This window comes from Vombatus ursinus, unplaced genomic scaffold, assembly GCF_900497805.2.
Source record: "Vombatus ursinus unplaced genomic scaffold, bare-nosed wombat genome assembly UNPS02003292.1, whole genome shotgun sequence".
Classification (NCBI taxonomy): domain Eukaryota; kingdom Metazoa; phylum Chordata; class Mammalia; order Diprotodontia; family Vombatidae; genus Vombatus; species Vombatus ursinus.
In genome coordinates, this window is record NW_020943070.1 from 4,136,908 (window position 1) to 4,161,229 (window position 24,322).

The following is a 24,322-nucleotide window of genomic DNA, read 5'->3' on the forward strand; positions in this document are numbered from 1 at the left end:
CACTGGGGAGGTGATTGGCTCCGTGAGTGGAGTCCCTGGAGTGTAGTGGCGGGAAGTGGTGCATGGAGAAGGTAACAGAGAGCACACAGTGATGGAGCACTCACAACGGGGGAACCAGGACAGGCCTCCTGAAGGGGGCAAGGGGTTCTAATAAGTCCAGGTGAGGAGGAAGAACACTGCAGGTGTGGGGGACAGCCTGAGGGTATTTGGATACATGAGATCACAAGTGGGTGCTGTCAGTTCAACCCAAAGGACAGTTCCCCACCCATGGGAACCTCATGCCCCACTTCTTGGGGGTGAAGGTGACTAGGGCAACAGAGGGTTCTCCAAGTTCACCTTTCCTACAGTAGTGAGGGCACAGATTCCACATTCTGACTATGCTACTTGGAGGTAGTGTAAAAGCTTGTGAGACGGGGAGGCAGGAAGACCTGTGTTCAAAAACAGCCTCTGACACTTCCTAGTTGTGTGACCCTGGATGAGTCACTCACCCTCTTTGCCTCAGTTTCCTCATCTGTAAAATGAACTGGAGGAGGAAATGGCAGACCACTCCAGTGTCTCTGCCAAGAAAACCCCAAATGGGGTCACGGAGAGTCAGACACAACTGAAAACACTGCACCATGAAGTGGTTTTCACTAGAGGATTTTGCATGCCACCGCTCAACCTGAGCCAATGGCATTTCCTGGGTGCTGACTGCAACCTTGAGCTTTTGGTGCCAGTGCGGCCTCTTGGGAAGTGCCCCCAGTCTGGTCAGGTCGCCCCTGGAGCACACGCATCGGAGCTGGATGTCCCTTTTTTTTTTTTAAAGAGGGGGAGGGGGGCCACCGGGAACCATCTCACGCAAGGGAAACCCGAGACGCTCGGCATGCCCAGGTTGGAGAAGGAGCGAAGTACACGGAAGCATGACAAGTTGGCTCCAGGGGCCACTTGCTTCTCTGACTTCACCACCTTCATTTGATCTTTCTTACTTGCAACTCCACCTTTGATTCTGGCCTCCTGTGCCCAGCACAGCCCAGACTCTCCCCGGGGTGATTCACCACCAGCAGCGGTGGCAGCTCCTTCCCACCCCCTACAGAGACCACGGCACCACAGGCCGGACACCTGGAACAGAGGGGCACCATGGCCCATCTCAGGAGGGCTCGGGGGTGGTCCCGGGAAGTGCCAGAGCCCCCAGAGAGCTCCCCAACCTCAGCAACTCTAAAAGGGTCCAGGAAAGAACTCTTTATTATGTCCCATAAATACACCACATTCAATGCAGCACAACATCCCTCTGACCACAGGTGGACACGCGAGCCACACATGGGCAGCAATCCTGTAGGCCCACGACAGAGGAGAGACGTGGAGAAGCCCAGCAAGGGAGAAGCTGCTTGGAAAACCCAAGCCCACCCACAGGGTAGACCCCACTCTGGGCGTCCCCATCCTCCCACCCAAGGCGTGACCTGGGCCCAACCACTCCTTCCCCATCCCACCCAGGGACCTGGGCCTAGACTGCCCCTGCCCACGCCCACCTCCTCTCAGCCATGCTTGTAGCAAGGGAGACAAACGGGAGGTGGAGGAAGGAAGGCGGGTTTTAGGGGGTTCCCTTCCCCAGCCACACTCTCCACCCAGACTGTGGGTGGACAGAGACAGACTCAAACGAAAGGAAAGAAAACCACATCCCACACCAGACAAGTGCAAACACCTGGAGGCGAAGACCCCGAATTCAACCCAGTTCCTGTGGGGGGTGCTAGCCCCCGTGTCCCCCAAGGGGGGAGGGAGAAGGGGAGGCTCTGGGTCCCGCAGAACAATCCCTACTCCGGTAAGGCCACCCCTGGCTTATGGCTAGTCCTTCCCATAAGGCATAAGAGAGCAGGGCTCTGGCCCCACCCAGTTCCAGGGTCAGCCTGGCGCCTTCCCAGGACTGCTACAATGGTGCTGAGGGCCCCAGGGCCCAGAAGGGACAGACGCTCATCCACCTCCCTGCCCCATCCTCTCACATCTCGACACCGAAGCAGGACGTCCCTGGCCAAGGGATGGACTGGAAGGAGACGAGGCTGTTGTCCTGGAGCGAGGGGGCCCCGGCCTCGGTCTCTCCTTCTGGGTGGAGCTCGGGGAGGGAGGCAGAGGAAGGCGGAGGGACACCAGGGAGAAGCACCAAACCCCAGTGTGCGTGGCTACCGAGGAGGAAGCTGGCCCCCATCCCTGGCCGCCGGGGAGCACACGGTTCCCAGCGAAGTCCTAACCAGAGAGGACAGGAGTGGGCGCAGCGTGGGCCCTGAGAAGGGGGGAGGGCCGCTGTATGGGATGGGAGTCCTCGCCTGCCTCCTTGGAGCCTCTGGCACCCTTCCCTTCCCCGGCCTGCTTCTAGAGGCTTCCCCAAGACTCAGGAGGGGGGAACTGGTCCACGTCCCCCATCTCGTGGTAGGCCTGGTCCCCCAGGGTGAAGGTGAGCTTGTACCGGAGACGGACCTTCTCCTGGGGGGGCAGAGGGAGAATTGCAGGCCTCAGCACAGGGAAGAGGCTGTGGAAGAAGGCAAGCCTTCCTACTGCGCCCCCCCCAGTTCTACAGATGAGGAAACTGAGGCCTCCCACAGCTGAGTGGCAAGGCCAGGATCTCGGGACAGGGTTAGGTCTCCTGCCCTTGACCACTGCCAGCACACCCGAAGCCTCGCTCTTACCTTCTGGGGGTTGGCAAGCAGCAGGACTTGTGTGATGGCTGCAGGGTGGAAGACGGGGTTGAAGGCGGGCAGCTCAGTGCCCGAGGGGGGCTGCAGCTTCACTTTCATAACCTAGGGATGGTGACAAGACAGAGGGATGTGATCCCCACAGGCCCCACTAAGGGGCTGCTCATGTGCCACCCCAGGCCAGGCCACCCTGCACTGGCCTCTTGGCCCCGACTCCCTTCCAAACCTCCCCACCTCACACAGCAAGAGACAAGATAAGGTTCTCCTCCCTGTGACTTGCAAAGCTGTCTCTTACTACAGACTTTAGGGAGAGACTCTGGGCCAACACCCTCAGCAAACACATGGATACTGAGGCCCAGAGACAGGGCAGCTTTCCACCATCCGAGGTCCCCTCCTCCCATACCCATCCCTGACCCTTGAGTCCCCCCATGAGCAGGTCACCTTGGGGACAGCAGACTGAAAGACAATGTTCCGGATAGGCTTTGGGGCCGTGCTCAGCATAGAAACCACCACAACCAGCACATCAGGCCGGCCGGGCAGAGGGTCCCGGGCAAAGTGGAAGAGGATGCGGAAGCCATGCTGGTCATAGACAGTTACGGGCAGGATGCTGCCTGCAGCCAGGGCGTGAGGGCAAGGGAGAAGAGAGAAGGGGCGGGCACTGGGGAGGGCGGCCACCAGTCTCCAGGGGCAGCATCCCAGAGAGGGGACCCAGCCTGGCCCCGCTGCAGAAGTTCCCAAACCTTCACTCTCTGTGGGGAGGGCCAAGCTTCCTCCACCCCGATGAGGGGCACATGCACCAACGGGGGCCTTACGAGCCCCGGGCGGACACGTGAGGCCCTCCCAAGGGAGGGGACCGGCCCAAGGCTGTGGCTCCCCAGCCCTACCCTCGCTTACTGGGTCGGATGGACTCCAGCGGCACAGTGATGTTAGCCAGGGAGAGCTCATGCGCCAGCTCTGCAGGCCGTGGGGGCGTGGGAGGATTGCAGGAGCTGCTGGGGAGCAGCGTCGGGGCACTGGGGCTGCTCTTGTTCTGGAGGTCACGCAGGGTGAGCCGAGGGGCTGGCTGCTGCTTCTCCCTTCAGAGGAAGAGGAGGCAGGCGGCTCTCGTGAGGCTTGGGCCCTGGGCAGCTTCCACGCTCTGCACCACACACTCGTGCCGCCACTGGCCCCTTTTCCTGCGTGGGGCCCGGCTGCAGGAGGGCTCCCACCTTCTCCTTCTTTACACCTCCCCCCTCCCCAGCACACAGCAGGTGGCGTGGGCTCCTCTTCCCTCTCGTCCTCACCACCGCACTTGCTGAGACGCCGGGGGCAGGGACTGCTGCAGCAGCGTCTTCCCTAAGAGGTCCAGGTCGTCGAGCCCGCTGGAGGACGCTGGCGGCGTCGGGGGCAAGGGCTGGCTCTCAGTCTTGGGAGTGGCCCCGGGGAGCTCGGAGCTGTCTGATGACTGCTAGGCAAAGACAAAGCGCATGTGGAACACAGAGAGAGCTGCTGGGCTCCCTGACCCTCCACCCGACGCTGGGGGAAGGCGGCCTGAAGACAGGGAGAAGCGGAGTCCTCCGCAGCCTGCCAGCCTGGGGTGAGGAGGGGAGGCCCCCTCGGGGGCTGGGCTTCCCTCCTCGGCTGGACAGGCCTCCTCCCCTCCTACCTGGAAGCTATTCCATCCTCCATCGTCCAGACCTGAGGCTGCGAGAGGTGTAGGATCATTGAGGCCTGAGGACAAGAGGAGGAACGGGCTTGGCGTGGGAGGCTTCTGATCCAAGCCACCAGAGACGGGGCTGCAGGACCAAAAGTGGGGTGGCAGAGGAGGGGAGAGACCCCCACCTTTAATTATGGGAGGGGCCTGGCCAAGGAATAAGACTTCTTCTGCTGGGCTCCCCAGGCCCAACCGGCAGAGCTGCAGCTTGAGGTCAGGCAAGGCGCGCCCCCAACGAGCCGCCTACTGAGGGGGCTGGGGGAGGGGTCCACCCAAGCTGAGGCTCCCAAAGCCCCACTGCGGCAGCTGGAGCACACAGTACTCCTCCCATTTTAGAGATAAGGAAAGAGTTCCCCAAAGCCTGAGGTGTCTTGGTCTGAACCACACCACTCACGAAACGGGCGCTGGACATGTCCCTCAGAGGCAGTGTCTCACAACTTCACACTTGCCACTGTTACTTTGTGTGGGAGAGCCTTTCTCAGGGCCCAGGGCCCAGTCACAGCCACAGCTCTGCTGGGAACTCCGGCTCACTACTTGTCATAAAGGGATGCTGGGGGTGGGGTTAGGGGGCTAGGAACATCCAGCTGAGGCTGCTGGACAAGGTCCCTTCTCAGCCACTCATATCCCCAGGAGTCACCCCCCTGTGCCTTCATTTCCTCATCTGTAAAATGGGCACAAGGACAGCATTTAGCCCACAGGGTTGTTGCAAGCGAGGACCCTTGCAATGCTTTGTGTCTAATGCCTTGCAAACCTCAAAACACCAAATAAACACTAGCTTGCGAGGCAGCCGGTCGGTCGCTAGCCTTCCTCGGGCCCACAGCTCAGGCTGCCCTTGCAGAGCCGCTGGCAGGTGCCCACAGCTTCCTCCCTCCAGGCTGAGCCTCGCAGACCCCAGCTGAACCACAGACCTTCCCCTTCCTTTATTTCTACTCATCACCAACTCAGAGCAAAAGCTGGTGGGGGGGGTGTGAGCAGAAGAGGAAGGGGAAGCATGCTGGGGGCCGGGGGGCTAGGCTGTGTTTGGCCTTGGGCTGCAGGAAAGATTTTTCCTGCAGGAAGGATGCAGCACTGGGGTGGGAAGGTGGGGGCGGGGGGAGGGGAAGGGCTAGTTTCTCATTGGCTCAGAGCAGAGCTGCCCCTGGAGGGCCATGATATAGTTCACAGCCTCCCTCCTCATTGGATGGACACAGCGAGGCCACTGCTCCACGGGCAGTATGGAAAGGAGCTTTGGACCAGATCAGACCCAGCAAGGGTCCTGGGCCCTGCTCAGTTCTAAGGATGGGAATCTTAACTCTAACTGGAGGACGTATTCAGGAAGCATGGTTCTCCCTCTTTGGGCCTCGGTTTCCTGAGCTGTAAATTGCCAGGGTTGGACCAGACAAACTTTCCACCTGGAGTTTTCTCCTGCCTACTCAGGCTGGGGGGCCAGACCCTGGGGTCCCGTCCACAGAGGGGGCAGAGAGAAGGACCAAAGACCCAGCCCTGACCGGGCAAGCTTGAGGCCCTGCTCTGCCACTCGGGAGCTTCTGTCCCAGAGTTCCCCTTGGCTGCAGGGGCTTCAGGGAGAGAAACCAGAAGGATGCAGTTGCCCATATAGTCCAGAGGTTCCTAAGCATGAGCAGAAGCTCCCCAGGACCCCGGCCCCATGGCCTGCCCCTGCCTGCTCTGGCTTGGGTGGTGATGTGATACAGGCTCTGACCTCCTTCCCACCAGGCCGGCCTCAGAGCTCACAGTCCCTGCTGCCTAATGCTCGCCGATGGGGAGTGGGGGTGCGGCGGTCAGGATTCTAGCCAAGCCACCAGTCAGCCCCCCATCCCAGAAAGGCAGGGACCAGGCATTCAGAGGCAACAAGTCACTTCTGGCTGCTGCTGCCCCTAAGCCCGTGAGGTCTTTCTTGAGTAGACACAGATTTCCTGTGGACTCCTCAACCCCCCTGGGGGCTTTTGCCAGCCTAGGCTTAGGGGCTGTGGCTTGGGCCACTCCTTGGCCGGTCCTCCATGAAGACCCCCTCTCTTGGCCCTCTCTGGCAGGCCCTCCTGGGCCTGGTCCCTCCCCATCAGCACCTGAAGCTGGGTCATGCTGTTGGAATTAGAACAGCACTTTCCTACTGAAACCATCCTCCCTGTTTTAGATCTAAGAGCCAGAACTGCATTGGGGCACCCCTGCCCCTTCTCTGGTCCCTAAGTCCACTCCCCACCATCCTTACCTAGAGACATGAGCTCATCATCGAGCAGGGACAGCGAGGTGGGCTGCTCTGGCCTGGCCACGCCACTTGCAAGACTGGGGAGGGCTGGGCTGGCTGAGCCTGCTGGAGGCATGTCCAGTCCGGAGAGGTCCAGGAGAGCAGAGGTGCTACCTGTGGGGAGGAGGGAGGACACAGCAGGGCCCCCAACAGGGAAGTGTGAGCGGGAAGAGAGCTGTGCTCCTTCCTCTCCCCACGGCCTCATGCTTGTTCCCTAGTAAAACTCCTGAGACCTCAGGTTCCCGAGCCCCGCCACCTGGATGCTCCACGCTCCCTAGACGACGGATGGACGCTGCCCGGCCCATCCCTGCCCGAGCTAGCACCTTCAGTCTGCTTACCCGGAAGGGGGCCGGAGGCTGTGTCCCCATTGACCTCTTCTCCCTTCACCAGCTGCTGGTAGAGGTTGATCACCTGGGTGAGGTTGTCATTTGCCTGCAATATCTCCGCTGGGATTAGGCAGGAGGAAGGAGAGAAGTGAGGCATCCAGGCTGACCACTGCTGGCTCCCCTCCCGTGCCCAGTGCCATTCTCTGCACACAGTAGGTGCCTGGGCATTTGCTGAGGCGAATGAGCACATAGAGAGGCCAGGCCCCCGGCCAGGAGAGCCAGGCTGCCACGCCGGCCCTGGAGGAGGCCCAAGGCCGGGGCTTCACAACTTAGGCTCTCCAAATGTTTCTGGTTATTATTAGTCAACAACGCCTGGGCACACCTCCATTATCTGTGTATTTGCCAACTATATCCCTGTACCAAGCATTAACTCCACCCTAAAAGGTGTATAAAACATGGCTGGAAAAAAGGATCAGCTCAAAATGCGATCCTGTCTGACCCTGCAGTGGGGGTCCGGCCCCAGCCCCCCTTTGAGGCCTCCCCTCTAGAGGTGCCACGAGCCCAGAGCAGCTATGAAGAGGATGCCCCCTCGTGGCTGCTCCTGGAACCTGCAAGCCCCAGAGAGGGCGGGAGGGGGCTGCCGGCTGACAGCTGTGCATGCGTGGGGCTCACCCAAGGCCTCGTCATTGTCCTCGGTGTCACTGGCCAGCCGGAACAGCATGGGCCTCATCCGCTCACAGCGCTGGTAGAGCTCCTGACGGGGCAGAGGGCAGAGGAAGGAGGGACTGAGCAGGGCCCCCTACCCCAGCGCCGCCCCGCCAGAGGCCGGGCCTCACCTTCATGAGCTCGTCGTTGCTGACCGAGGTCTCTCCCTGGCTGTAGCCAGTCACCATCTCGGTCAGCAGCCGCACGTTGGTGTTCACTTCCTCGATGGCGTTGACCCGCTTGGAGATCTTCTCCATCCGCTTCTGATCCTGCAGACAGGCCAGACAAGGGGTGGAGGGCCATGGGGACTCCAGAGCCCCCCGAGGAAGGCCCCTAATTGCGCTCGGGCTCACTATCTGGGTGGGGCATGTTCAGAGAGCCGAGGTCAGGGCCTGAGGGCCTGAGGGCCTGGGTGCAAATCCTATTGGCCTTTTCACATTTTAATGTTCTCTGGGCCTCAGTTCCCTGTTGTTTAAAATTTGGGTGAAATGAGATGATGCCAAGCACCATTCCTACAGATGGTTAAATAGCTAAGGCGTGTGTGGTAGAGATGGGAAAAGCGTGGCAAGGCTCTGCTGGCTGGTGGGGAGAGGGGGAGAGAAAAGAAGAAGAGAGAGAGTGAGAAAGAGAGGGAGGGAGGAGAAGGAAAGAGAGAGAGAAGGAGAGGGAGACTCTGAGTGTGTGTGTGTGTGTGTGTGTGTGTGCGCGCGTGCGTGCACGTGTGCAGGTATACGACTGTGTGAGGATGAGTACACATGTGAATGTGTATGAGCAGGGGAGCTGTGAGTGTCGTCAAGGGCTCTCCCCCCAGAGCCATCCTTTGTTTGAGGGGCCCCGTGGCCGAGGGCTGTTCCTGTTGCAGGGGCCTGTGGTGTAGACTCTATACTCCTGTTTGGTCTAGACATCACAACAGCCTTTTGTAATTTCCTGGATATGACCTCAGGGGATTCTCCCAACCCTGTAAGAGGGCAGAGCCAGTGTTATCCTGCTCAGAGCGGGGAGACATGCCCCAGGCCACACAGCCATGAAGGGAGGAGCCCAGGGCAGTCCCTCTCCTTAGCCCTTTCACCCCCCAGTTCTACTCTGGCCCCCTCCCACAGACTCTGAAGGCAGCGTGTGCCCGCCCCCATTGGCGCCCGGGCCCGCCCTGGGCGCTGCCATGGACTGAGCGGGCACCTCCTGGACCATCTCTTTGATGAGCTTGTTGGCGGCTCGCAGGTCCTCTGGGTGGGAGCTCTTCAGCAGCCGGGCCAGCATCTGGAGACACAGCAGAATTTGGGGGGGGGGGGGGTTGTGAGGGGCAGGACCTGGAAGAGAAGCTTAAGACCAAAAGGAGACCCAGCCGATGGCGGCTGGGGAGGGGGCTGCAGCACTTCCAAGAGGGAAGACGGAGAGCACCTCTCTCCGCACACGTCCTCTCAGCGAGGCCACGAGACCTTCTAATCCAGAACGTCCTGGACAGGGGCCAGAGAGAAAGGCCGGGAGTGGATGCTGATGGGGCTGGGCCCCCTCCCAGCTTTCCAGCCCCAGCTTCACTTTCTGCCAAGCCCTGGGAACCTGGTGCGAGGGTCGAGGCAAACCCATCCCACAGCAGGGGCTGCCGCCCACTGCAGCCTCCTCACCTTGGACTTCTCCTCGTCTTCAAAGATCCCGTTCTTGGGCCGCGTGGGGGGTGCTGAAAAGGGGCTGTCCTCAGGGAGCTTGGGGTCAGTCTTTACAATCCCTGCAGCGGCAGCAGAGAGACAGGGCCACTGTCACTGGGCCCAGGCCAGGCAGTCCCCAGGCCCCACCCTCCACACCTATCAGTCTCAAGATTTCTTCTGCCTAGGAAGGGGAAGAGAAGTGCTATAAAGGCTGGCACCCACCCACCGGAGAGGCAGGAGCACTCACCTTGCTTCTTCAGCATCTGGTAGGCCTCGGCAATCTTCACCTCCTGAGGCAGCCCCAGGGTCCAGCTGTACAGCAGTTCCAGAATCTTATCTTTCACCTTGTCCGGGGTGCGGGTGCCCAGGTACTGCCCAGGGAGGAGAAGACCCCTGACTCCTCCAGCTCTGCCCCTTACCCATCCCCAGGCCCCCAGACCTGGTCTCTGCCCCCACAACTCTCAGGAGCCCTCTGGTCCTCGGATTGGGCACATCCCTCATGGCCATTCCTTCTCCCAAGATGGAGGAGAGAAAGGAGGGAGCCGGAGGCGCTTAAGTCATCTCTGTTGATTTGTGGAAGGCACGGGGGACCCGGGGGAGGCACAGAGAGGGAGTACGTGGGATCGGGGCAACAGAGTGACAAAGGCAGGAGGGGAGGGAAGGGAGGAAGAGAAACAAGGCGCCGTTTCAGCAGTGGCTCTCGGTCACTGGCCCACCTGCCAGGGACGACGCAGGGCTTCCTGCCCGTGGCCTCGGCCCACGGGATGGAGGAGAAGCGGAGGAGCCGCGATCCCCAGGGAAGGGGCTCCTGGGACCCACCTTTGGCGACACCACCTTGATGAGCTCGTTGAGGAAGCGGAATTTGCCCACCTCATCATGGAACTGCTTGCCACAGTTCTTCATGCACATCTCCAGGACCTGAAGACGGGTCAGGGTCACGAGAAGCCCCCTCCTCCCCCCACCGCGCAGGACTGGGATCCCAGACCCCACAGCGCCTTCCTGCCCCTGCTCTGCCCGTGACCTCCCAGCCCCAAGGGCAGCTGGGCCCAGAGAAGAGAAGAGAAAGAGGACCTAGTCCTAACGTGGGAGAGGAGGGGGCTTGGGGCGTGGCACGTGGCATACGTGGTGGGATGTGCTCATGCGGCCAGTGGGCCGGCCCTCGTGGCTCCACTCTTCTTTCTTTTTAAATCTTTGTCATGAGGGAACGTACAGAGGGAAAGAGGGGATGTGTAGCAATGACCGCAATATCAGAAGAAAAGGCGTCGACAAAGCTCTTAGAAACTATCCGTCCTCGTTATCCCCGTCCTGGGGGCTGCCCCTAACCTCTGCCTGACAGAAGACCACCCTGGGCTGCCCCTTCACTGGCTCAGCTCTGGCCAGGGGTCGGGCTCCTCACCGTCAGGGCCTGGGTAGCTTCCCATTCTTGTGGAGACTGGATCTTGTGGGCCAGCAGTCGGGTGGCCAGGGGAGGCCTGGAGGAGAGAGACACAGAGAGGGAGGCCCTCAGGGCTGCCCGCTCCCTGCAGAGGGTGGACCTGCCCGTCTGACTCCACCGCCTCCTCGGGCCTGGGGAGGTTGGTGGGGAGGAAGGTGGGCGGCTCTTTCAGTCCCGCACACGGCTGGGGCCACAGTGGGCAGCGGGCCCTGCTCTCCTCCGGCCCCCGCCACCAGACCCCCTGCTCACCCTTCCAGCTCCTTGTTGAGCTGCTCGCAGAAGGCCTCGATGCTGTCCCAGTCCAGTTCTTTGTTGAGGGGGTTGGTAGCTCGGTCTGCACCACAGGGAAGAAGCAGTGGGCAGGTCAGGGGTGAGGGTCTCTCAGGGCCCATCATGCAAAGAAGAGGCAGCAAAGGATGGCCCCAGGTCGCATGGCACACTTCCCCTCCCACTCGGCAGGGCCTGGGGGGCAGAAGCAGCTGGGAAATGGTCACTAGAGGCAGAAGCCTTGGCTAAGTCCCCTGACCTCTCATCGCGGATGATAGCCCTGACTCTGCCTGACTCATGGGGCTGCTATGATTGACACTTGGGAGTTTCAAGGATGGTTATTAGGACCTAGAACCAAAGCTGGTGAGGCCTAGAAGAAGAAGTTATTTTCTTGAGGTGGTCAGCCATGCAGTGACCAGCTCAGCCTCAGCAAGAATGAGCAGGGAAGACAGGCACAGAAAAACAGGTGGAGGCCATGCCCCTCCACAGATCTGAAGAAGGCGCCGCACAAACTGGACAAAGTAGGGCAAGGCCTCAGGAGCTACCCCTGGCCCCCGGTGGAGCTCGTCCCCTCCACCTTGCTGAGCCTCAGTTCCCTCATCTATAAAATGGTGCCGGTGACCCAGCCCTGAAAACCTCGGAGGGTAGTTGTGAGGTGTGTGCCCCTCTAAAAACTGGAGCTGTTGCCCTCAGATCACTCTGGCTGGGCTCTGAGGTGGGGGCTCATTCACACTGGACCAGCTCTGCAGGAGGTGGGGTGGCGTGGCTCTGCTTGGCCAGACAAGGTACAGGGGGCACGAGGTGGGAGAAGACACACAGGCCTCCAGTCTGGACCTTGCCAGGAGCAGACCTCAGGCGAGTCTGAATCAAGGGGTAGCTTCTTTACAGCCCCCACTCCTCTACTATGGGGACAGATCCCAGGAGGGGGATGGGTGGAGATCCATCCCAGGAGGGGCCAGACCCAGCCCAAATGCCAGAGCTCCCTGACCACTGAGGATTCTGGAGGAGACACGTGGGGGGATCCCATTTCCTGATTGACTGGTCCCCCCTCGGGGAGGGGGAGGGAGGTCTTTTGGCCAGTCGGACGTGGAGAAGGGCTGATGAGGGTGGCTTGTAAGCATGTGTTTTGGGGGTGGGGCAGGAAAAGGAGACACAAAGATTAGCGTCACCTGCTCTGGAGTGAAGGGGCAGAAATGGGGACAGCAGCTGACAGGAGGACGTGGGGTAGCTACACGCACTGGGGAATGTGTCTAAGTGGAGATCAAGGCGTGAGGACGGTGGCTGGGCTAATCTGGGGGACAGTGAGGGGCAAGGTCACATATGCTGAGTCCTCAAGCCCATACTCCCAGATAGGCCCAGCCCTTCCCCAAACCTCAGCTCTGCCCAATCTACCACCTCCCGGACAGCTTCCTTGGTATCCCCGGCTGCCTGTCAATCTACCTCGCCTCCACCTCCCCCCAAATTCTATCCCCGAAAAAATACTTAGGGTCTTCCCCAATCCATCCCCTGTACACCTCGACTTCTGAGGTCCACCCTCCTAAATTATAGGGTCTCTCCCAAAACTCCTCGTCCAGACAAGCCAAGATCTCTCTGGGTCATGAGCTCCCCAAATCCATCTTTTCCCCACTGCCAACAAAGATTTGTCGAGAACGGGTGCTCTTCCAGGGTGAGGGGTGGGAAATGTGAGGATAAAGATGTTACAGTTTTCTAGGGCCCATAGAATAATTTAGAGGGGAATTTGGGGGAAGCTGGTGCAGCAGTGGGGCATTTGGGGGTGGGGGTGAGAGGAAGCCCAGGTATGTGTGTAAGGGCAATTGGGAGAGGCACCCAAGGAATGGAGGAGGAATCTGGGAGGGAGCCTGGGGGGTGTGCGGGTCCTGGAAGCAGATTTTGGGATTAGAGGTGTGGGAGGGGTGTGGGTCTAGAGAAGGCAGCCTGAGAGGGTGAGGACAGGAATTTAGGCGAGGGGGGGGCAGATGAGAACATTTTGGGAGCAGCCAGAGAAAGTCTGGGGCAGATACAGGAGGGTTCTTCCCTGGAAGATCTGTGATGTGTCTGAAGGGGAAGCCTGGGTGGATTTAGAGGGTCACACCCAGGATTTAGAGGGTCACATGGGCATTTTGGGGAGGATTTGGGGGGAAAGGATGAGAAAATGTTATTTGGGGAGTGGATTATAGGGACAGCCTCGTGCAAGGGGAGGATTAGTGATGAATTTGGGGGAAGAAGTCAGAGGCTCCTGGGGTTAGGTTTTTTTTTGGGGGGGAAGCAGCCCCCCAATGTAGAGTACTTACTAGCTGGGGGTATCTGGAAGGGGATGGGGTGCTGGAAGTAGATTTAGGGGGGCAACCTGGGGATTTCTGAGGACAAGGGAGCATTTAGGGCATCTTGGAGGCAGATTTTCGGGGCAGCCAAATTCTGGGGCCCCTTTGAGAGGGTGGCTGGGGTCTCCAGAAGGACCTGCAGACAGTGCACAGGGCTTCCTGCGGGACTTGGGGGGCAGAACCGGAGGGTGGGCTAGAGGATCAGGCAGGGAACTTGGGGAGCTTCTGGAAGCAGACTGAGGTAGGTGGGCTGATGTGTAAGGAGGTTGTGGGGCAGATTTGGGGGCTCCTGGGGGGCCAGGCTGAGGGTCTCGGGGTAGGAATCATGGGGGCGCATTTGGGGGGCCTGCCTTCCCGGGGGCAGATTTGGGGGTGACCTCAGGTTTCGAGAGTGGCTTCAGGGAGCACTTGGAGGTCCTGGGGGCAGATTTAAGGTGGGGAGCTGGGGTCTCAGGCAGTTTTGGGGGGCTCTCCGGGAGTTTCTAGGGGAGGCTTGGGGGGGTGAGGCGAGTTTCTGGGGACGGATGAGGGGCACCTTTGGGGGGCGTTGTGGAGGCAGACTGAGGAGAGGGTGCTGCGCTTTTCTGGGGGCAGGTTTGGGGGGCTGGCACGGAGGATTTGGGGGAGCCTGGAAGCACTTTAAGAAGGAGCTTCCTGGGGGTGTCAGAAGAGGGTTCGGGGGTCCTGGGGCCAATTCGCCCAGGGAGTGGGGGAGGGGCACGCCCCCCGGTTCCGCTTCCGGCCCGGCCCGCGCCCAGCTCCCCCCCCCCCCGGGGGGGGGGGTCACTCACTGATCCTCGACTCCAGACTCTCCGGCTCCATCTCGGGCTCCGTCCGCCGCGGGACAACGCGCCCGCCCCCTCCAGGCTCTCGCGAGACTGCTCCGGCTCCGGCCCCGGCCCCGCCCCCGCCCCCGGCGGACTAACAGATCATCGAGCATCCCGGGCGACCCATGAGAGCGCGCGGTCGCCCGCCTAGAGCGCCGCCCGCGCGGCCATCGAGGCGTGCCGGAAGCGGTCCAGAGCGTCGATCCCCCCCCAAACGGCGCCCGCCGCCTCTCAACGGCTTCCCCTTGATCCCGGCGGCCCGGGGCTGACGGGAAGCGGAGGTTCCGGGGGCCGACACGGGCACCATGGACAGCAGCCGTGAAGTACTAGAGCGTCGGGAGCGGACGGTGCCCCTGAGACCTCCGGCGGCCGCTTCCGGAACAGCAGTCGGCGGCCATGTTTGATGGGGGTCTTTCACGTGCATTTCCGGCTGCGGGTGAGTAGCAACTTCCGGTTGGAGAGTGCGGGGGGTGGGGCTTCGTAAAGAGGCCATGACGTCACCACCTAGGTCCTTCGGTGTAGCATTGCGTGGAAGGATCCGGACCGGACATTTGGACCTGGAGGCCTGGTCCAGTTCAGTCCAGTCTTCTCCTCATACAGATGGGGAAACTGAGGTCCAGGGAGACTTAGTGACCTTCGCAAAGTAGCACAGCTATTAAGTGGCAAAGACAGAATTGGAACCCAGATCCAGCACTCTTCCCTACTGCATGTCAGTCTCACACCATTATTTAGCATGTCCAGGGACTTTTTCTTTTTTTTTTTCTTTTTTTCTTTTTTAATTTTTTTATTTTTAGGTAATTGGGGTTAAGTGACTTGCCCAGTGTCACACAGCTAGTAAGTGTCAAGTGTTTGGTCTGAGGCTGGATTTGAACTCAGGGCCTCTAGACTTCAGGGCCGGTGCTCTATCCACTGCACCCTAGCTGCCCTTCCAGGAACTTTTTGAACAATAACGCGGCTTCAGCCCAGTAAAAGAAAATAGCAATAAGCAGTTAGCATTAGTTCCAGTGTAATGGGATGGGGTTCTAGTCTACTTTTCTTTACAGGCGCTAGGTGTGGAGTCAGGAAGACCTGAGTTCAAATGTGGCCTCAGATACTGACCCTGGGCAAGTCACTCCACCACTGCCTGCCTCAGTTTCCTCATCTGTAAAATGGAGATGATAAGAGCAACACCCTCCCAGAGTTGTTGGAAGAATCAAATGAGATACAATTTGTAAAGGGCTTTGCAAATCTTCAAGTGCTGTAGAAATACTGTGATGATGGTGATGGTGGTGGGGATGAAGAAACAGAGAAGACTTGGCAGGAAGAATCAATCACCGGTTGTGCCTGGCACAGCAGCCCACCCTCCCTCATGGCCCGGGGTCTGGGGCCAGTCAGTCCTTTCCTGCTCCCTTTCCCTGGCTAGGCTTTTGCTCTCCATGCGACCTCTTGGTAGGGCAGCTTTGCAGGTGCCTCCTGTCCCCCTCCGTCTCCTTTCCAGCTCTCTCTTCCTCTCCCTCCTCTGGCATGCTCACACCCAGGACACCCTCGTTTCTCCAATGCACCCATCGGAGGCTTCTGCCTTTGGAGGAGAGCAACACTGGAGGCATTTCCAGCCTGGCTTGTGGGCAGCCAGATCTTCCTTTCAAGCCCAAGGGCTGTTACATCTACATCCTCAAACATTTTTTACTTCAAGGGCATCCAAGGTAGAAGATTCTCCAGGCTGGCAGGCAGATGGAGGAGAGGAGGAGCTCACTGTAGCCCAGGAGAGAGAGGCAGGGATCAGGACTGCAGGGCCCTCCCGGGCAGAAATTTCTCCAGGGCAGAGAAATTAAGGCCTGTTGAAGAGAAGAACCTCAGGGGAGAGGGGGCAGAGCTGAGATCCGGGTCATACAAACCAAACGTAAGACTGACCAGCCAGGCATTGCCACCCCCAAAGGGAGAGACAGCCAGCTCTCTGAGAGTCAGAGAGCCCAGGGCTTGACCCTGAGAGCCCTCTGGCATCGAATGGGGCACATTGCCCGACCGCCTGACCCCTGAGCGGTCACTAGCATGGCTCTATCACCTGCTGACTTTTGTAAATCCTGTTGTGTGATGGAAACCTGAGCAGTTATTACCGCTTGGCTAAGTTAGCCAGACCCTGGGCGCTGGCTCCGGGCACTTCTCACAGACTACACTGGGGAGTCAGGGAGTCCTAAGCTCTCGGTAAAGCCGTGTTCATCGGTCTCCCTATTCGTTTTTGTTCTCTCCTCAGATTACTTAAGCCAGCTGGAGGGCACCGAGTTGGTCAGTCAGTCCACAAGCTCTTATTAACGTATACCACGTGTCAGGCACCAAGAGCCAGGGGGAGTTAGGGGTAAAGGATTTCAGGGATTTTCCTCTAACTGTGGATTTTTCTTTTTTAACCAAGAAAGCTTTAGAGAGTTGTCATTTAATTAGATCCTGTTGTAAAGGTTTCCCACATTCCTGTGTCCCTCTTTACAAGTATCCCCCACTCCAGAGCAAGGAGTAACTGACTCATTTTTGTATTTTTAGTAACTTGTGATATGTTGGTGCTCAATAAATGCTCCTTGGATTTACTAGGTGCCACCTAGCTGCCCTGCCTGACATTAACAAAGATGGTGAACAGTTAACCCTGCTTTCATGTGGCAGTGATGATATGCTTAGAAACCCCCAGAGAGCTATAGCAGCTTCAGCAAAGGAGCAGGAGACAAAATAAATCCATAGGAATCATTAGCAGTTCTGAGATGTCCTAAGAATAAGAAGTTATTAAAAAGAAGGCCTATGTAAAATACCTATCCGATGTATAAGCCGTCTGGAGCTGACCTACCTTGTCTAAAAACGAAATGTTCATCTCAGGAGTAAGGGATTGCAAAGGATTCGATTTGGGTTCAGCTAATCTAGTGAGAAATGACATAAATTCTTGGTGCTGAACCACACCCACCAAAAGGTTTCTTCATATATAATATAGTACCCCACCTCCCCAATACTCAGTTTATTTGGAGGAATAAAAAAGTCTAGAATCTCAATAGAAATAAGGGGGACAAGTATTAGTGAAGGGGCCTAGAATTATCTGATCTCAAACTATATTCTAAATCAGTAATCTAAAATATATGAAAAAAAAAAAGAAACAGGAAAGTGGATTAGTGGAACAGATGAGGTCAATAAGTAACAGAAACAAAGGAGTCTAGTGACCCAGGAACACACCGAGAGGGTGGGTGGGTGGAGCGGTAAGGAAGATTCCTCATTTGACAAGATCTGCTTTGAAAACTGTAAAGCACCTGAGCAAAAATTAGGTTGAGATCTCATCTTATGCTATGTACCAGGATAAATTCACCATGGCTGTTACCTGAATATGAGACTGTAATATACAAAAGCTAGCAAGTGTTTTATGCCAGTTACCATGTGCAGCAGGAGCAAGGATTCTTTGCCAAAAGAGGGAGATGGGACATTCCAAAAGATAAGAGATGGTTGTGATGACATGAAAGTGGCAGACTTTTGAATGGATAACCTGGAGAGAGAGAGAGAGAGAAAGAGACTCAGAGAGAGAGAAAGAGAGAGAGAGAGAGAGAGAGAGAGAGAGAGAGAGAGAGAGAGAGAGAGAGAGAGAATGAAAGGGAGGTTGAGAGAGAGACAGACAGGGAGAGAGAGAGACAGAGAGAGAGAATGAAAGAGAGGCTGAGAGAGAGACAGACAGGGAGAGAGGAGGGAGAGGAGACAGAAATAGAGAAGAGAGAGAGAGAGAAAGAGACTCAGAGAGAGAGAGAGAAAGAGAGAGAGAGAGAGAGAGAGAATGAAAGAGAGGCTGAGAGAGAGACAGACAGGGAGAGAGAGAGACAGAGAGAGAGAATGAAAGAGAGGCTGAGAGAGAGACAGACAGGGAGAGAGGAGGGAGAGGAGACAGAAATAGAGAAGAGAGAGAGAGAGAAAGAGACTCAGAGAGAGAGAGAGAAAGAGAGAGAGAGAGAGAGAGAATGAAAGAGAGGCTGAGAGAGACAGAGAGAATGAAAGAGAGGCTGAGAGAGAGACAGACAGGGAGAGAGAGAGACAGAGAGACAGACGGAGAGAAAGAGAGACTGAGAGAGAGACAGAGACAGAGAGAGAGAGAGGAGGGAGAGGAGACAGAAATAGAGAAGAGAGAGAGAGAGAGATAACCTTTATTAAGCATTTACTTTGTGTTCTCACTGTGATGATTAAATAGTCATATGTGAATAAAAGCCCTTTTAAAAAGAATTGCACACTATTAAGAACTATGTGAAAGATTGCTTTAAATCCCTAAGAAAAGAAATGCAAAATGATACAACTGAAGTTTGTGCCTCATACCCAGCCCGTTAATATATCGTTGGTAGAGCTGTAATGGTAGAACCATTCTGGAAAACAATATGTATGGGCAGTTAGATGGTGCAGTGGATAGAGCACTGGCCCTGGAGTCAGGAGGACCTCAGTTCAAATCTGGCCTCAGACACAATACTTCCTACCTGTGTGACTCTGGGCAAGTCACTTAACCCCAATTGCCTCACTAAAAACAAAACAAAAAACAAAAAACAATATGGAATTAGGTGAAGAAAGTGACTAAAGTGTCCTTACTCTTTGGCGTAGGGATCCATATTGTGGTGATTGAAAAATCTGCAAATAAGGGGAACTGAGGCAAAACCTTCAAGCATAATCAGTTTATTAGTAATGGCTAGCAGTTTGCCAGTAAAATGGGGCCAAGACCACCTCAGTTGCTACAAAGAACCCTGGACTAATTTTACAGAGCATTCTTCTAGCCGTAAATGAAGACCATCAGAATGGGGCACAGAAACAATGAATGAGGAAGATTGATCTCAAACTGAGGAATGCGATATTGATTCTCACGGGAGTTTATGCTTTCTGATTGGTTGGGGGCATTTGGGGACTTTCTCTTGTCTTCATGGAAAGCTCTTCTGCATCAAGAACAGGGAATTTCAGCCAGATGGGCGAACGTTGACAAGTGAGCATCATTCAGGGCATGGAGGCTGTCCAGCCCTCGGTGACCGATAGCCGCTATGACCCATAAGCTACAGCTTTGTTTTTAGGAGAAATGAGGAATCTAGCCTGTGAGCTGAGCTCTGCAGGAGCTTAGCTGTGCCAGAATACCAGTTAGCTGACAGACAGGGCTGCCGGAGCCAATGCCTTGTCAGCCTGAACAGAATCTCATACGCACTTCTTAACCTACTGTGATTTATAAGAACTAAACTATATGTGTAATTAAAGAATGTGATTAAAAATAAATGATTGATTCATAATTGATTAATATTTCACATTGCTGCGATGTGAAGATTGAAGAGGCCAAAGACAAACAGAAAGATCCCACAGATGCCAAAATATTCATTGCATCGCTTTCTGTGGTACCAAAGAATGGGAAGCCAAGTTGGTACTAATCCACGGGAGAGCGAGCTAAACAAAATTGTGTGTGATGCCTAAATGACGTGGCATAGGACTCTGCTGTAAGAAAGGAATGTGCAGAGTTCCATGAATGGATTTAGAAGGAAGGAAATAGAATCACAAGCAGTATGCCCAGTGACTACAGTGGAAGTGGAATGACTAAAGATTTGCTTTGGGTGAGAGTTGGAAAAGGGGACCTTTTCCTTCCCTGAATGGGGAGGAGGGGAGCGGGAACCACAGGAGTGGGCTTTGGTTTCTATTGCCAAATGTTATCTATCTGTGTGTGTGTGTGCGCGCGCGCGTGCATGTGCATGTGTGTGTGTGTGTTTGTGTGTGTCTTGGTTTTGCTGAAATGTTCCCCTCCCTACACATACACTTTCATTTTTAAAAGTTTTGTGAAAATAGATGTTGAGGGAGATATTCAGGAAAACAAAAAAAGAACTTTTTACCTCATACCCATCAAATTGGCAAAGTTAAGAAGTTAAGATAGAAGGGGTCAACACTGGAGCCGCTCCGAAGCTGTCCTGTGTTTCTGGAAAATGATTTGCAGTTAGGAGAAGTCTAAACTGTCCATACCCTCTGGCCTAGCAACTTGATTCCTGGGCACGTATTGGAAGGGCGTCATTGACAGAAAGGCCTCTCATATGGTGTAAATCACCCCCCATGCGTACATACCTTCCTGTAGGTCCAGCCTCTGGGGGGGTCTACCCAAATAAGCCAGTAACCTTCCTTGTTTTCTCTCAGTATCATGAGCTACTCATGAATCCCTTTGGGCCATCTCCTGCTAATCCCTTATTCCCAGCACTTAATAAGCTTTTCCCCCTTACACATTTCTTTGATAATCTTCTTTACTCTGCTTCTCTTTTACTAATCCCTTGTTTGTAATCTGGTTTAGTGTACTCCAACACCTACTCCATCACCCCTTGGGTGAGGCTTATTTTCAATTCCTCAGAGATTCTAGCGTCCAGTGACTTGTAATCAATTGTACATCTCTAGAAGCATTTGGGCATTTAAAGACATGGGCTTTTGTTTCAGGCAGATGCCTAGAGTCAAGCTGACAAGCTTTTATTAAGCACTTACTATGTGCTAAATGCTGGGGATACAAAGAGCCCTTAAAAGACCTTGATAATTTTCCAGTGGTGATTGATTCTGGGCCCAGCTTATTATCCATTTGCAGTCTCTGCTCAAGCTAAACATATTTCCGGAGGCGCTCTAAAGGTAAGCAGCCCAGCCAATTGCCTGTCAGAGTCTGGCCAATAGTCATTCTTCATCTCCTTGCTATTTCCCGTGGGGATAGAAAGTCCAAACTCTTTGGACCAATCTTGGCTCTCTTAGGAGGCTCTGCAGTGGTCTGAGAGCTGCAGCTTCCGATACCATGGTGTCTATAAGCAGGTGCACTTGGAGGACCTCCCCATCTCTGGGGTTCCGTGTTGGATCTTCTCCCATGTGTGGCACCCATGCATCTATCTCCCTTTCTGATGCCATCTATGCTTAGAGGGTTGGTTAAAGCTTTTGGCTGTTCTTCCAGAGAATTTTGATGTCTGTGAGTGACCCAGGAGGGGAGACTCCAAAGCAACATTTTGGTCAACAAATCAAATGCTATGGAAGAAAAAGCCAAAAAGCCCCCATGTAGTGTCTGAGAAACAACACAGATAAAGAAGTCAAAATTGGAAAACTAGTCTGGGGGTCCTTAACCTTTATGTGTATCATGGACCCCTCTGGAGTCTGGGGAAGTGTTTGGACCCTTTCTCAGAAACAGTTTTTAAATAATCAAAAGAAATGCTAAAGATGTATTTTTTCACAGACCCCCCAGAAATCAGTTTAAGAACTGGACAAAAAATGCCTGCCATCCTTCTCAAATGAGCCTTTGGACGGACATTTTCTGCCTAAACACAGGAGTACAAAAGTACTAAATGACCATTGAAAAACCCAACACGGGGCCAGCTAGGGGGTACAGTGGCTAGAGCACTGGCCCTGAAGTCAGGAGGACCTGAGTTCAAATCTGGCCTCAGACCAAACACTTGACACCTACTAGCTGTGTGACCCTGGGCAAGTCACTTAACCCCAATTGCCTTAAAAAAAAAATGGGGCAGCTAGGTGGCAAGTGGATAGAGCACCGGCCCTGGATTCAGGAGGACCTGAGTTCAAATCCAGCCTCAGACACATAACACTTACTAGCCTAGCTGTGTGACCCTGGGCAAGTCACTTAACCCCATTGCCTAACCAAAAAAAAAAAAAAAGACCCAACACAACTCAGCCATCTCTTGATGACTTGCTCCAAAGGTTGCATGATCTCACCTTTGTAGCGTCAGCAGGACTCCAAGTGAGATCCTTCTACCTTTTGGCTTCATCTGCCTCATTCCCTGGTGCCTTCATGTGGGCGCATCGCAGCCAGACTTGAGGTCAGGGCTGGGGATGTTAGGGTGATTCGCTTTTGGGGGAAAGTTAACTTCCCCCACTAGAATGCAAACTCCCTGAGGACAGGGGCTGTCTTTTCTGCTTGTATGTCCAGCACTTAGCACAGTTCATCTGCACAAAGCAAGTGCTTAATTAATGCTTCCCCCCCGCCCACTCACTCATGTTCTTCACTCTCTTTTTTGTCCTTGTTGTTGGTGAATCATTTCAGTCGTGTCCAACTGTCCATGACCCCGTTTGGGGTTTTCCTGGCAGGGATACTGGGGTGGTTTGCCATTTCCTTCTCCAGTTCATTTTACAGATGAGGAAACCGAGGTAAACAAGGTGAAAGTGACTTGCCCAGGGTCACACAGCTAGGAAGTGTCTAAGGCCACATTTGAACTCAGGTCCCCCTGACTCAAGGCCCAGTGCTTTATCCACTGCACTACCTAGCTACTCCCCCCCACCCCAACCCTTACTACCTTTCCCCTAATCTCTTTTGAAATCAAAGGAAATCTTCCCAACCTTATCTGCTATCATTTCTGTCCTGCCTTCTCCTTCCCTTTTGACAGATAGACCAACGATGAGGACAGGCTTCAGCCCCCTCTTCCTCTCCTCAAAGTGCTACCTCCATTCTATTTCCTATTGTCCCTTCCTCATCCTGGCTTGGGCCAAGACCCTGGCTTTTCTAGAGACTTCCACTAAGGGAAAATTATGAATGAATGAATGAATGAATGAATGAATGAATGAATGAATGAATGAATAATGAAAAGCATTTCTTAACTGCTTGCAATGTACAGAAGCTCCCTCTTAATATTTTGGTTTGCCTTAAATTGGAGTCCTGTAAGGGGTACACGAACCTGGATGGGAAATAGACATAGATAGATAGATAGATAGATAGATAGATAGATAGATAGATAGATAGATAGACAGACATCTTTCTTTTTCCCAACTTTTAACTGCAAGTATGAATTTCTTTTCATTATGAATATAGGCACAAGGATGATTCTCAGAAGGGGTCTGTAGATTTCAGCAGATTGCCAAAGGGAGCCCGTGACACCCAGAAGGTTAAGGACCCCTTGCTTAGTAGGTCCACAGAATCTGTAGTGAGCTTTGGGAGCCCAAAGGGGACGCCGAAAGGGACTGGCCCCTCCAGTGGTCCCTTCTTTTCTTCTGCTCTGAGAGCAGCCCTCACTCCAGGAGATCAGCCTGCCCACCTCCTTATCTTTGTTCACTGTTGATCTAGGTTCCCAGCCTGATGGTGCTCCTTGCTACCTGTGGACCTTGTGTAGGTCATGTAACCTCTGTGTCTCTGCTCGCTGTTAGGTGACAGCGTCCTCTTCAGATGCCCGTTTCTTTAAGGGGAAGGTAGAAGCCGAGCCCTGGGTGAAGGACTCCCATTGAGGAAAGGAGCTAAGTACAGGCTGCACTCAGGGGTTGTACAACCTGGGAAGGGATGGCTTAAGTGTGGAGGATGCTGGCCGGTCATTTTAATGCCCTCATCAAGACGACCAGGAAGTAGCATCAGCAGGATCAGGCAGTATTGGGTTTATACCAGAAAGCTCTGGCAGACGAGGCAAAAGGTACCGGCCATGAGGAGAAATACCATTTCTGCTGATGGCCCAGGTGCCACAGTCACTAATCAATTTTTTGGGGGGGGCGGCAAGGCAATTGGGGTTAAATGACTTGCCCAGAGTCACACAGCTAGTAAGTTTCAAGTATCTGGTCTGAGACTGGATTTGAACTCAGGTCCTTCTGACTCCAGGTCTGGTGCTCTATCCACTGAGCCACCTAGCTGTCTCCGTGTGTGTGTGTGTGTGTGTGTGTGTGTGTGTGTGTGTGTGTGTGTGATGAAATTATATGCCAGGCCCCAAACTGAACACTCCTTGTCCTCCAGTGCCTACCCCCAGCCTCCCAGTGCCACCCCCTGCTCTCTTGGCATCAGCAATACTTCTCTCCCCCCACCCTTCACTAGCCTCTAACCTTCTCTTCCTCACCCCTGCAGGATCCTAAGACCCTGAGTTCAAGTTATGTAGGAATAGGGGGAGGAAGAGAGGAAGATATCCATCTGAGTTTGGGAGGAACAGAGGTGATCCACACTTCCTTCAGGAAATTGCTCTCCGCTCAGCCTGCCCACCCTTTGCTAGGAGAGTTAGCAAGAGGAAGGAAGTTCCTGGACCACCCTAGACGTGCCTTATCCCCTTGATAAGGACCAGTTACAAGGAGCAGATCAACTGCGTCTGGCAGCCAGGCGAGGCGTGGGTATGTTCTCCTGGCTCAGAGTGAGGAGCAGGATGCATCAAATGTGACCAGTACATGGTCCTGGCGGTAGGGGTGGGGATGGGGAGCTAATTATAGCCTCTGCCTCCCAGGGTCAAATGAAATAATGTTTATAAAACTCTTGGCACAAAGTAAATACTGGTCCTT

The 24,322-nt window shown here is 55.0% G+C and overlaps 2 protein-coding genes across 3 annotated transcripts in view; one reads left to right on the top strand and one right to left on the bottom strand.

Moving 5' to 3' along the window:
* Window positions 1-1,202: 1,202 nt before the first annotated feature.
* Window positions 1,203-14,170, bottom strand: GGA1 (golgi associated, gamma adaptin ear containing, ARF binding protein 1). 2 transcript variants are annotated; one of them, XM_027873086.1, is made up of 17 exons: window positions 14,084-14,170; window positions 10,954-11,038; window positions 10,666-10,741; window positions 10,089-10,187; window positions 9,517-9,640; window positions 9,249-9,349; window positions 8,803-8,883; window positions 7,758-7,895; window positions 7,594-7,675; window positions 6,934-7,041; window positions 6,560-6,709; window positions 4,306-4,370; window positions 3,944-4,104; window positions 3,555-3,736; window positions 3,102-3,271; window positions 2,655-2,765; window positions 1,203-2,451 (listed from the first exon to the last, which is right to left on the bottom strand). In XM_027873086.1, the coding sequence occupies exons 1-17, from the start codon at window positions 14,112-14,114 to the stop codon at window positions 2,341-2,343; spliced, it is 1,875 nt and encodes a 624-aa protein (XP_027728887.1). In that variant the 5' UTR covers window positions 14,115-14,170; the 3' UTR covers window positions 1,203-2,340. The 2 variants fall into 2 exon arrangements, with proteins under 2 accessions (XP_027728887.1, XP_027728878.1); XM_027873077.1 differs by having other exon boundaries at window positions 3,944-4,107.
* Window positions 14,171-14,314: 144 nt separating this feature from the next.
* LGALS2 (galectin 2) overlaps window positions 14,315-24,322 on the top strand; it is a 36,371-nt gene continuing 26,363 nt past the window's right edge. The window contains exon 1 of the mRNA XM_027871720.1: window positions 14,315-14,555. Coding sequence (XP_027727521.1) covers window positions 14,523-14,555 — 33 coding nt within the window. The 5' untranslated portion in view covers window positions 14,315-14,522. The remainder of the gene's footprint in view (window positions 14,556-24,322) is intronic.